The sequence below is a fragment of the Aulonocara sp. 'chitande type north' Nkhata Bay genome, linkage group LG14, assembly GCF_057382095.1.
Source record: "Aulonocara sp. 'chitande type north' Nkhata Bay isolate Kocher_YH1m ecotype deep benthic linkage group LG14, A_spYH_male_GT1.1, whole genome shotgun sequence".
NCBI lineage: Eukaryota > Metazoa > Chordata > Actinopteri > Cichliformes > Cichlidae > Aulonocara > Aulonocara sp. 'chitande type north' Nkhata Bay.
Window position 1 is genome coordinate 18,603,089 of NC_141357.1, and position 13,445 is coordinate 18,616,533.

The 13,445-nt window shown below is 40.6% G+C and overlaps 1 protein-coding gene across 5 annotated transcripts in view; it reads left to right on the forward strand.

Moving 5' to 3' along the window:
- dync2h1 (dynein cytoplasmic 2 heavy chain 1) overlaps positions 1-13,445 on the forward strand; it is a 120,041-nt gene that overhangs the window by 22,108 nt on the left and 84,488 nt on the right. For all 5 annotated transcript variants that reach the window (XM_086261363.1, XM_086261365.1, XM_086261362.1 and 2 more), the window contains exons 36-50: positions 2,719-2,924; positions 3,873-4,055; positions 4,271-4,453; positions 4,757-4,980; positions 5,252-5,367; positions 8,661-8,860; positions 8,972-9,103; positions 9,305-9,437; positions 9,698-9,905; positions 10,007-10,136; positions 10,518-10,673; positions 10,837-11,096; positions 12,023-12,269; positions 12,411-12,562; positions 12,713-12,857. In XM_086261363.1, the coding sequence (XP_086117489.1) occupies positions 2,719-2,924; positions 3,873-4,055; positions 4,271-4,453; positions 4,757-4,980; positions 5,252-5,367; positions 8,661-8,860; positions 8,972-9,103; positions 9,305-9,437; positions 9,698-9,905; positions 10,007-10,136; positions 10,518-10,673; positions 10,837-11,096; positions 12,023-12,269; positions 12,411-12,562; positions 12,713-12,857 (2,675 nt within the window). The remainder of the gene's footprint in view (positions 1-2,718; positions 2,925-3,872; positions 4,056-4,270; positions 4,454-4,756; positions 4,981-5,251; positions 5,368-8,660; positions 8,861-8,971; positions 9,104-9,304; positions 9,438-9,697; positions 9,906-10,006; positions 10,137-10,517; positions 10,674-10,836; positions 11,097-12,022; positions 12,270-12,410; positions 12,563-12,712; positions 12,858-13,445) is intronic.

Genomic DNA, 13,445 nt, shown 5'->3' on the forward strand with positions numbered 1-13,445 from the left:
AGAATTGCCAATATTGACTGGTTACGATCTCTGACATAAGGGTAATGCACAGAAAGACAGAAGAAGTTGTGATAAACAGGAACTACACAATGTTTTTTCCCCAAGAGGTCTTAAAATATTCACGTCTTTGCCCCACACTTGATGTGTGATTTTTCTCTCTCTCTCTGTGGTTATTTCTACAGCAAATTTCACAACCCTTATTTTAGTTTTTGACCTTTCTGTGAGAGTCCAGATAAACAATTGCTACTTAATATGTGTACTTAATCTACATCAGATACTGATCCAAATCTCAGGCTTGGTTGAATCTGTTGGGATTATGAGATGAGTGGGAAATTAATTCCAAATGAGTGTATCACTCATAGTCTCCTAGGAAGCTGCAAAGGGGCAGTAGTACGCTTTAGGCAACATATCTGACAGGCGAATTTAATGACCCGGGGATGAATATATGGCTGCATAAAGCATAACAGCCGACTTTTGCCTCAGAACTCAAATCTGCTTTACTTTTAGATTTAAACAAGTTACTCATTCATGAGATGAAAGCGCCAACAGTACCGACATTTCACAGGACATTGGCGTTCTGGGAAATGGTCAAATTCCAAATCTCTTCTGTCATTTTCTTCATGCTTAACTTCAGCGTGTGGGCTAAATTTGTAGTTGTAGAATACCTTTTATTTTAGTACAGCACTGGATTATATTATATGGAAATATTATATTCTTACATGCACACCTTTTCCATTTATGCCTGTAGCAGTTATTTCCATGATAATACATTATTAAATTACTGGCTTCTGTGTAAAAAACCAAAATATATGGCAATGTTTCTTAGAGATTTCATTAGATAGGACTGACACGCCTAGGTGGTGATGTACTGTAATATTGCAAGTGCTGTTTCTTTTAGCTGTTAAAGAAAAAAAAGGCGGCTTTGGAGTACGTAATTCACTTCTTGTGTCAGGATGGTGCCGGGGGAAGTTTTCATTTTGTTTTCTACTGAAAATGACAAGCTGTATCAAATTGGGGGCTTTTGATAGCTGAAAAGGTTATTATGACTAAACCAGTGTAAAGGCTGCAAAGGCTCATTTTGGACTATTTTGAGTGGTCGTGTCGCTTATTAGTTTTAACTTAACTAATAATGTCTTACTTTTGCTCGTTTATGATTCATTTTGAGAGGAAATGATGGATGCAGGACACCGTTGTGAAAAGGGGTTAAAAAGGGTAAAATCCCTATGTGATGTGCTTTCTTTTAACACCAGTTTGTCTCAAGTGGTTATAAAGTGCTGGGACTGATTAAAGCAGCAAAAGTAATGGCAAGAAAGACAATCTAATTACCCAGTCTGCCTAAAATGTCCATAAATGGTAAATGGCCTGTATTTGTATAGCGCTTTTCTAGTCCCTAAGGACCCCAAAGTGCTTTACACAACCAGTCATCCACCCATTCACACACACATTCACACACTGGTGATGGCAAGCTACATTGTAGCCACAGCCACCCTGGGGCGCGCTGACAGAGGCGAGGCTGCCGGACACTGGCGCCACCGGGCCCTCTGACCACCACCAGTAGGCAACGGGTGAAGTGTCTTGCCCAAGGACACAGCAACTGAGACTGTCCAAGCCGGGGCTCGAACCGGAAACCTTCCGATTACAAGGTGAACTCCCAACTCTTCAGCCACGATCGCCTCATAAACTCCACAGGAAGTGAGGAGCCATTTGTTGGTGAGGCAAGACAGGATACATTTGGCAGGATACATTTGGCATACATTTGCTGAAGTAATTTGTATGCATCTCTAGCTAGGCTGACACTATTGATGCATACATGTCAACAAGACTATAAAAGATGCCTAAAAGGTGGCTTGAAGTGGTAAAAAGGAGTGTAGCCATAATTGATTTTGGGGGGTTGCTAGGCAAAGAAAATACACATATAAACAGACCCAGAAGCACCAGTGCTCTCTCTGGGCCTTTGTTCGGACTGAGGGAAAGCAGAAAATATTCCTGTGGTCTGACAGGTCAAATTTTAAAACTCTTAGAAATCCTCCAGGCTAAACAGAAAGGCCATCACTCACTTGTTGTAAGCACACAGTACAAAAGCCAGCATCCTCGATGGTATCAATGCGCATTAGTGCACAGGGCACGGGCAACTTGCCCATACTGAGAGGCCCTTTTAATACTGAATGACATGTATGTGGTTTCTTTGGCCTTTAAAAGAACATTTACTGCTTTCCAGCAATGTCTTTTTGGGGAGAAGGCCTTGCTTATTTCTGTTATATAAGCTCAAATGCTATTTTTTAATACAAATTACAATCCCCTGAAGTCAAGAACTGACACCTGTTTGGAATGATCACCGCTTTACCAAAAGAAAGAGAGAGAAATCCCATATCAAGCAAGAATGTAAAATTCAGGGTTACAGCTGCTGGTCTAATCAGTTCCATAAAACTTGAACAGTGATGAACTAAAGAGGTAATGCAGCACTGTTTTTAATGTTTAAATGTGTTGCCTGAGTCATACTGAAAAAAATCATATTGTTCATTTCAGAATTTCTCAGTTCTACACTGTGGTTTATTCAAATTCAAAACACTATTGTAACAAATATTAACTATTTCCTGGCCTGGTTAAATCCAGCACCCTGCATTTACAGATACAATGCTCTTTTATGTCAGAAATGTGTTATTTGTGTACTTTTACAGGTTCTGACACCCTAAAATTTATGCATGTCTCCTTGTACAGAGTCTAGTGTCCTGCAATTGAAGCTGAAGGCCTTGATCCTGGATATTATCCACAACATCAGTGTGGTGAAGCAACTTAACCAGGCAGGAGTTACCACTACTGACGCCTGGGCCTGGAAGAAGCAGCTTCGGTTCTATATGGGGCCGGACCAATGCTGCCACATACATATGGTGGATGCACAATTCAGCTATACCTATGAATACCAGGTGTGATATAGTGCAAACGTGTTGTATATGCGTTCCTCTTTTCAATTACACAAATGGAACAAGCCAAAACATTCAGTGATGTTTCCTGCACTCCAATTAATCTTTACTTGACATTTTGTTTTTCTAATTAAGAATATTAAACCACAGGAAATTAAATCTGCTTTCGTAGCATTCATTTTACAGCACATTGACTCGCAAGGGAGGAAAGCAGCAGACATTTTCAACAGCAAGTTGTGCCATCTGTATTAGTCTATTTTTACAGATGATAAATGACTGACATCATGTCTAATTTTATAACCATAACAAAAATTATTATATTCATGTGTAACAACCAAAAAAAGGAAACCAAATATCTAAATCTAGCCGAGGGTTTAATATTCAGGTGAAGCCCTATAACATTTTGTTCATTCTGTAGCTACTTTCAGTACGACCCAGGTAAGGTAGTATTAGGAGAACATGCATTTTCTTAATCCCAGTTTATATCAGTAATAATTACACTATAGGCAGGAGTTTGGGGGCTGGATCAGCTTTATCACAAGCTATTGTTAAACAGTTTTTGCAGTGTGGCAGGCTGCAGTATCCCGCTTATGGGAGCTGTTGTGTAGGTGTTAATCAATGTATTTGAACCTATTTTTTTTTACCTTTGGGGGGCACTGTTTATGCAGGGATAAGGAGCACGTGTAATACAGTGCCTTCTTGCATTTCCACTCTACAGTTTTTTACAACCACATCCAGACTCCCGTTTACTTTTCTTTTCTTTGCCCGTCCATCATTCATTTGTCACGTCTATCCTTTTCCATTCATTTCCTTTATTTTTTTGACAAGTTTGTTTCAGTCTCCATCGTGTCCCTTCACCCATATCTCTGATGCTGTCTGGCCACCATCACTTTCCTTTGCTGTCTTTATTCCTAATTTTAATCTTTAATCTTATCTCTTACTGCCTCCCAGGGGAATGTGGCTAAGCTGGTGCACACTCCACTGACTGATAAATGCTACCTGACTCTGACCCAGGCAATGAAGATGGGGCTCGGGGGGAATCCTTATGGGCCAGCCGGCACAGGCAAGACTGAGTCCGTCAAAGCCTTAGGAGGGCTGTTTGGACGTCAAGTGCTGGTGTTCAACTGTGACGAGGTGTATAGATGCTTCTGTGAAAAGCAAAAAATATATACAAAGCGAAAGCTACAACTAAAGATGTGGATACAATATATCCATGAATCACATATGTGTAGTAGTAGACACACACATACACTAACCTTTTGATTAGTCCACACACATGCACAAACAAAGTAGGATTGCAAATTGAGTACAAATGACAACGACTGCTTTTTTTTTGGTCTGTTTTCCAGGGTATCGATGTGAAGTCAATGGGACGGATCTTTGTGGGGTTGGTGAAGTGTGGAGCATGGGGCTGCTTTGACGAGTTTAACCGTTTAGAGGAAGCAGTACTGTCTGCAGTTTCCATGCAGATTCAGGCCATTCAAGACTCTCTCAAACACCATAAGAACACATCCGATCTGCTAGGGAAGGAGGTCAGAAAATAAACAAATGCAGACAAAAACAATAATGCTGAACACCAGGTCATTCTGATTTCTCAAGCCCACCTCAGTAATTGATGACACTTTCTCATGATATACAATTATTTTTTCTATTTTTTTTAACTGTCTTTCAGTCAAATCAGTCCCACAGTAAATTATTTATGTTTTCATATATGGCGTAAAAACTGGATTTGTCATAATTCAAGAAGGAACTGCTTAAACTTTACTAATGCCAGTTTTAAAAAATCATACCGGTAATATTGAGAAGAACATGTTCTTCCTTTCTTCATCCTCTAGGTGGAATTGGACCCTAATTCTGGAGTCTTTATCACATTAAATCCGGCAGGAAAAGGCTATGGAGGCAGACAGAAACTTCCAGACAACCTAAAGCAACTGTTCAGGCCTGTGGCCATGAGCAGGCCAGACAATGAGCTCATTGCTGAAGTCATCCTCTACTCCGAGGGCTTCAAAAATGGAGAAATACTGGGATGCAAACTGGTAGCAATCTTCAACCTGGCAAGGTAGAATTAAGTCATTTTTGGTTTGGATTAGGGTCAAATTGACATGCAATGTGCTTCACCTGTGTAGTTTGATGTCTGTGTTGTGTGTGATTTTTGTGTTTCACGTGTTATTATTAGACGGACTTTCCGTTTTAGCATTAATAGTATGCAGTTGCTTGATTTTTGTGGATAAATTACCCTTTCTGCTTCCCACCACTGACTGTTACAGACAATGCTACCGCCAACTGCGAGTGTGTGATGTGTAAAAATGTGCCTTTATTTCTTTCTCCAGAGAGTTGTTGACTCCTCAGCAACACTATGACTGGGGTTTGCGAGCTCTAAAGACAGTGCTGAAGGCCTGCGGCGGTCTCCTGCAGCAACACAGAAGGAATCGCAACAAAGAAAAGAGTAAGACCCCCTCTGGGTGTTTTTCCTTTTTTTTAATATAGATTATTTCTGTGAGGCATTTTTATTTTTTCTTCTCCAATATTGTGTCAAGAAAGTTTTGAGGGGGTGCCAGTATAGCTCACTGGGTTGAGCAGGCAACTCATATGCCACAAGGTTATTCCAGAGACCACGGTTTGATTTTGTACCGGGCCAATTGCTACATCCCTTCCCCCAGCTCTCCCCAACCTTTCTTGTCCACCTTCAGCCTGTCACATCATTACAATGGCTAAAAAGGCCAAAAATGTATTTTAAAAGAAAGTTAGGAGGAAATGGGTTCATTTTTGACTCAAAATCAAACTCTTTGCCAAGTACAAAGGGTCAAAACTTTAACAATGCAAAGTACTAGGATTTTTATAAAATACACTGTGTTTTATTCGGGTTTATAATTACACAACATTAATGGCAGACTTTCATTATATTCAAGCAGCACCTGATGACTTGATTAATGATTTATTTCTGTCTGAAGCAGAGGTTGTGCTAATTTGTGAAATCATTTGGTGGGGTGAGAATGAAATCTATACTTAAGAGGGAGCTGCACATAATCTGATAAATTGTCTTAAGCCACTTTAGTCAACACTGATTGAGACTACAAGTCTGAAAGTTATGGGCTGCATATTTGTTTAGCCAATTTACACATTCTTTATTCTAGTCCTACAGAGGAGTTACAGTGATGTATTGTACTTAACAAAAATAGGCATAATTAGAAAGAACATCCCTCTGGGTAGAGTTTTGAAAGTCTACTGTTGTATTCAAGACATTTCTCATCTGGAGGCTGAATTTAAACAAACAGACACACTTTTTTAGGTGTTCTTGGCTGTTGCTGTTTCTCCAGCTAACGAACCTTTTGCTATGGGCTCCTCTCACTTCCCCTGTGGGCAGCTGCTGCACAGATGCTTCAAAGCTGCCCTGGCTAATGATGACCTTGAGAGCTAAACAAAAGGCCTTAAGTTACCTCGATGCCTCATACTGGGACCACTGGTCTGTTGTTGGCAGAGGGAAACATTATGATGTGTGGTTTTCACACTCCTGACAAGATTTCCAATGAGAAATTAAAGTCAACATTTCATCCCCTGGTGTGTCACTCAGCTGGATCCAAGGGATTAGCAGTGACTTGGGGGTAATTGTGATTGGGTAAAGTTGGGCCATTTAATTAACATAAAAAGCAGCTATGTGTAAAACTTCTGCTCCTTGATGGTGAACACATATAGTATGGGATATCATCGCCTCTGTCAGTGCGCCCCAGGGTGGCTGTGGCTACAATGTAGCTTGCATATCACCAGTGTGTGAATGTGTGTGTGAATGGGTGGATGACTGGATATGTAAAGCGCTTTGGGGTCCTTAGGGACTAGTAAAGCACTATATAAATACAGGCCATTTACCAGGCCAGGCCATCATATCCCCTCATGGTATATGTCAAGAACAGAGTGCAGGTCCTCAGATTATTATTATTATTATTATTATTTTTTAATATCAGTTGTTCACCCTAACTCTGGGGTACACCCAGAACCTATAGGAGAAATTATATTTTCCGTATGGGAATACTTTGGGGTACAAGATCCCTCAGGAGTAACTGAGGGATCTCAAAGTGTCGAGTCTCACTGAGTGAGAGGATGTCTGGTTAGCCTGCTGCCACTGTAACATGACTTCATATAAGCAAAAGAGGATGGATAGATGTTAAAAAATATATAGTTCAATCCATTGTGTTTATTGGAGACCGGACTCTTGTCCTGGTGAAGGATCATTCAACACATCATAAATAAATATATCTCAAAGGCAAAGTAAGCGTAACTGTGCTGTCATGTAACATCCAAACCACGCTTTTAATATCATCTGATTGTTTTAATCGACTAAAGTTAAAGGAGCCCAAAAGACTATTGACACTTTTAATAATAATAACACCCTTTGTCAGACTGACATATTTGGCTCATTGGGGTTATTGAAAAAGAATCCACAAGTAAACTTGTCAAAGTTTTAGCCTCTTTAGACTTCTTAACTTCTTCATCCACCACAGAAGTAGATGAACCTGTAACAGAAATCTCGACGCAGTCTCTGATAATAAAAAAAAAAAAGTAGCAACTTTTCTAAGTCTAGTTGAAAATCTACTTTTTGGAAGTGCTGAAACTGCTATACTGATAGCAACCTTTGGACCTGAGGGATAGAAAGTTTTCGAGTTGACGTAAAGCATCGGAAGATAAGGTTACAGTTAAAAATTTGACTGGTCTGGAGATGCTTATCCTTTGCTCAACAGAGATACAATAAAAGTGCTTGGCTTATCTGTGCCTCTTTGTGTGGATATCTATTGAATGCAGCCGGATAAACACCACGAGTATACTTAAACAGAAAGCTTTAGTGTCCAGCTCTTTTTCTGTGCACATGCTGCGCTTGCCCTCTAAATATTCTAGTACAGACATGCCATGAATTGACATTTAGCTCAAGCACTTTCCCTAAAAACTTTTCTTCCCTCGGGTTTTTCACTTGTCTGTACTTTTGTCCTTCTGCATTCTCTCGTCCTCAAAACACTTTGCCAGAGCGTTGTTGTTTACCTCTTCAGCATTTCTTCCTCAGTTCCTGCTCCCTCCTCTAACCTCTTGTTAGCGCTCTCTTTCTCTGATACCTGGCTGTCGATGTTGCTCTCGTCCCGCTCGTTCGCAATCGGTGCCCTCTTTTTCTCACCCCAAAGGTCCCCTTCATGCCTCTTGTTTTCAATAACCTCCCACACTTCTACCTTGGTTTTACTCACCCTTTCCCAGATTCTATCATTCTTTCCTTTAAATCTTTCTCTTCCTCCAGCACCCACCTTTTATCTGTCCAACACACAAACACACACACACAGATTCACAGACACATTGTGTGAACCTCTTGTCTGTCGATGAGTCCCTGAGGTTTTTCCTTGTGTTTGTCTCTGTATGTAGTCTGGCCAAGTGCGCTTCTCTGCAGAAAGACAAGAGATCAAAAGTATTGACAGTGTCTTAAATCGTGACAAGTTTTGGTAATTAGCACATTTTTCACTGGGGACATTTGCAAGAGCAAACCAATACTAAACTTTCCTCCCCTTGTTTTTATATCATTTTCTATTTTTTTTTCTTTTCATTCAGCATATTGCCTTTTTCATAGTTTATAGCTGTTTTATAGTGTTAACCATACTCTTATTCAAGTATTTTTTATGCTTATCCCTGTTTTGGATTGAAATTAAATTTATATTAATTTCTTTTCTTTCTCTAACTCATTTTCTCTCTCTGTCCATCTACTTGCAGTTGAAGAGAGTAGTATGGTAGTGCAGGCCTTAAGACTGAACACAATGTCCAAGCTGACCTTTGCCGATTGCTCTCGGTTTGATGCTCTGGTGAGAGATGTCTTCTCTGGGGTTGATTTCACTGACGTGGAGGACCAGATACTAACACATGCACTGGAACAAGTTTATAAGGAGGCACAGCTTGAACTTATACCCAGCCAGGTGTGTATATGAAGAATTCTAATAAACACTATGTGAACTGACGTTGTTTGTTAGAAAGATGGTATAAGAAAATCAGAGATAGTTAAATGGAGTAATTGTTGTCATTTATAGCTAAAGAAGGCATTGGAGCTAAATGAACAGCTAAGACAACGTATGGGCGTAGTTGTTGTCGGGCCAAGCGGAGCAGGCAAGTCCACACTGTGGAGGATGCTCAGGGAGGCTCTCGGCAAGACAGGAAAAGTGGTGAGTAGAGGGAGAACCTCCCCTCTTGAATTTAATGCTGTAACTGGAAAAAGTGATGTAATACAAGTCCTCTAAAATTACATTATGCACTGTCTGAGTTCCAGTGTTATTTAGCATATAAAAGAATCTAAAAAGCGACATTTTCAAAATTAAAGAAATTCTGCCTTGAGTTCTTGCCAATTCACTTTTTTTGTTTGGTAGGTGAAGCAGTACACAATGAATCCTAAGGCCATGCCCAGACAACAGTTGTTGGGACATATAGACATGGACACCAGAGAGTGGTCTGATGGCGTCCTCACCCACAGTGCCAGGAACGTGGTCAAAGAATCTCAGGGTAATAAGAGAGGGACACTGCTGGTTTGTGATTAACCAGACGTTTGACATTATTGCCCACTGAAACTGGAAAAGTGTTTGGCCATCACCAGAATCATCCAATTTCAAAGTGCTTTAATTCTGCAATGTTAAGCACTTGTGAACAAGTTTTGTATGTAAAACTTTTGAAATCAGATGATTCTTTCAGACACACCCCGTATCGTGATTAATATCCTGAATGCATGCGTTGTAAACATATGCATGTATATTTGTGTTTTCTAGAGGTGAACTCTTGGATCGTATGTGATGGCGACATTGATCCTGAGTGGATTGAGAGTCTGAATTCTGTCCTTGATGATAATCGACTGTTAACCATGCCCAGTGGCGAACGCATCCAGTTTGGACCTAATGTTAACTTCCTGTTTGAGACTCATGACCTCAGCTGTGCCTCACCAGCTACCATATCCCGCATGGGCATGATCTTTCTCAGGTCAGTCAGCCTATGCAGAAAGAGTTTTAAGCATTTATTTCTACCAAATTCCACCTTTTCAGTACTTGTCTCACTGGCATTTTACTTCCTCATATCTAAAGTGATGAGGACATTGATGTGGGTGCCTTGGTGAAGTCGTGGTTAAAGGGTCAGCCAGAAGAGTGTCACAATAATCTTGAAAACTGGCTGGGCGATTACTTCCAAAGATCTCTGGACTGGGTCCTCAAGCAGGTCAGCGTCCCACTGCTACACAGTGCATAAAAAGCAGTCACATCTTTTCATTGTTCTAAATATTAAACACATCTTTTGTTTGGAACCTGACACAGTGGTGTCATACGCACTGAGCAACTTAGAACCTTGATCAGTTAACTTCATTTATAATTACCAGTATTTATTATGATATATTTAATTGATAACATTATGAAAGTGCAATCAAGTAACTGAAATGACTTGTGACCTTTCAGCTCAATGAACAGATCCATTTATTATTTCCTTCTAATTTACATAATCCTTACAGACTGGATTTTTCTTTTGCTCAACCGGTTTATTTGAAAATCGTAAAAGATCTTTGATCCTTACATCTGTATGCTGTTCTTTCTCTCTCCTCATCAGAATGACTTTGTGGTGGAAACTAGTTTAGTGGGCACAGTGTTCAATTGCCTGTCTCACCTCAATGCTGTGAAGGAGAGGGGCCAGTTCATCGTTGGTCTACTGAGAGGTATGGGAGGAAACCTCAACCTCAAAACACGACAGGAGTTTGCCAAAGAGGTGAGGACCTCATTTTGTTCTCGTTTGGTATCAATAGAGGTTGAATTCAAGAACAGTTTTATGTTTGGATTTAAATTGTATTCATGTCTTAATTATAACTGCTGAAAATTATAAGGATGGATAACTTGCTAATGTTTGTCTTTATGTCTTTTCACTCCTGTAGTTGCTGAGCTGGGCCAGGGAAAGCCCACCAGACCCCAGAAAACCATTGGATACTTACTATAACACTGACAGTGGTCATCTAGCAAGTTACATGTTCCAGCGTCCTGAGGGTCTCACGCTGGAGCAGTTCTCTCATACACACATGCTACCTGTGATTGAGACTCCAGGCATGCAGAGAGGTCTGCAGGGTTTCTCTCCTTGGCTCACCACACAGCACAGGCAGCCCTTCATGGTCGTAGGGCCAGAGGGTTGTGGAAAGGGGTAATTACTTCTGGATCCATATACAAAAACACATTAAAAACCATTTAGCCCTTCACAAAGCCATGATTGCTGAACAACTGTTACATTACCTTCCATTATCCTGACTTAAGATCAAATGGCATTCTGCGGAAGCAATTCACAAAGGGTATTTTTTTATTCTATCCTCATGTTAGCCTTTAGTACAAAAATCACTGGTGAGGTCAGAGTGTGCAGTGTGGTTTGTGAGACAGAGGCACTCAAATAGGAATACTCAGAATGACACAATCACATAATCAACAGTGAAATCAAAGCTGCTTTTATTCAAGACTTGACCTTTCTTGTAAAGGCACTGAAAGCTCAGAATAAAGATCAAATCTTTGGGTGTGTGTGTGCGTGCTGTTTGTGCTTGGGATTGTGTACGTGTACACATCAAGTTCTGAACTGCCCCACAAGTAATTGTGTCCCTCCCCTGGGTATAAAAGAGCAAGGGTCCCTCAGTTTGCCTTTTACACTCCACTTTTGTATCTCTCAGTCTTTTCTTTTCTCATCCTCATGCCCTGCCTCACTTTGTCTGAAACGTTACGGTGCCAGTAAGGCACGGGATTTGTCAACTTAGTCTTCTGATAAAAGTACAGATTTTCTGATAATGACTGTGCATGCCCATGAACACGTCATATTTACTTTCTTTAATTTGCCTTTGAGTCAAAGGTAAACAATTTTCTTGACGTCCCAAAAATTTATTTTTTTGATTAATGTGGCAGTAACACAGATTTCATCCTCTTATCCTTTCTTGCTGTCCTTAGATCAGCTTAAAAATGGGTGAAGCTGAACTGTTTAAAACATTTAAGCATATGGATGAACTGTTGCCATCCTCTGCGCTCATGTCTCACCTCACGTACTTTGAGTTCTTGTGTGTTTCCTGACCTTATTCTGTTCGTCCTGTTCAGCATGCTCCTGCGCTACGCCTTCTCTCGGCTGCGTTCCACCCAAGTTGCTGTGGTTCACTGCAGCGCCCAGACATCATCACGCCACGTCCTACAGAAACTGAGCCAGACGTGCCTGTTGCTCAGCTCTAACACTGGTCGAGTTTTCAGACCCAAGGACTGCGAGAACTTGGTCCTTTATTTAAAAGACATCAACCTACCCAAACCGGACAAGTGGGGGACCAGCAACCTCACTGCCTTCCTCCAGCAGGTAAAAAGACAGATAAATTAAAAAGTCAGTCAATGGCTGGATGTGTTGGAAACAGTTTTGATACAAGTGCCCACTCTCAGAAACTTAGACTGTTTCATGTCCACCACCAAGCATCACAATATATATTAACCTTTCTTTCAGGTGTTGACCTATAAGGGGTTCTATGATGAAAATCTGGAGTGGGTCAGTCTTGAGAACATACAAGTGGTGGCTTCCATGTCCACAGGAGGTGCTGTTGGGACACATTCACTCACAACCCGCTTCTCTTCTATAGTACGCATCTGCACAATAGAGTAAGTACAAAACAAGCAACATATAAGTAAATACCAGTAAAACAGCACTTTGTCATTGTTCCCATCTCTCTCCGTTTCTCTGCTTGGGCTCCTTCAAACTTGACAGTGATTCATTCTTGTTATCCTACTGTTTACTTTACCTGACTTTAGTTATCCAGACAGGGAGCAGCTGCAGACTATCTACTCAGCTTACCTGCAGCCAGTTCTCCAGCACAGCCTGGGCAGCCAGGCAGCCTGGGCCAGCACAGGGAAAACACACCAGCTGGCTGGGTCTCTTGTGCAGCTCTATGAACAGGTATTGCATTTCACAGGGTGTTCATTCAAGTTTATAACCAGGTTTGTAAAAACACAGTTTTCCTGAGATGCAAAGAGCATAAAAAAGGCACAAAGAAATCTGAGTAATTCCAGATTAAAACAGTCTCTATGTGATGCAAAATCACACTGTCCAAGTCCTTGTATTTTCACAGATATCCATTTTTAACTAATGGGTGTTAGCCAAGTTCTCTCCAGTCTTTTCAAAAGCACATTAGGTTTTCACATAATTCGTGCCGGTTTTATTACAGGTACAGGCATTACATTGTAGAGACTTGTGCATAAGATAACTTGACACTCAGAAATGTGTCCAGATGAATGCTGAGATTTTGCTTTCATGATGTTAGAAAATATCAGTTAAAGAAATCTGTTGTGTTGTTATTCGCCTTCACAGTAGCTTCTTACTGTTTTATTGCAGCCACAAATGTCAGATATTCTCAGCAATTGTGACATTTTCAAGTTATTATGCATTTGTGTACGCACTTAGGGGGGAATGTTTGTTCTGTTGCTATTTTGATATTGCTCTTCACGCCATTGGATTATTAGGATTATAAATGCAGCGTAGTGATAA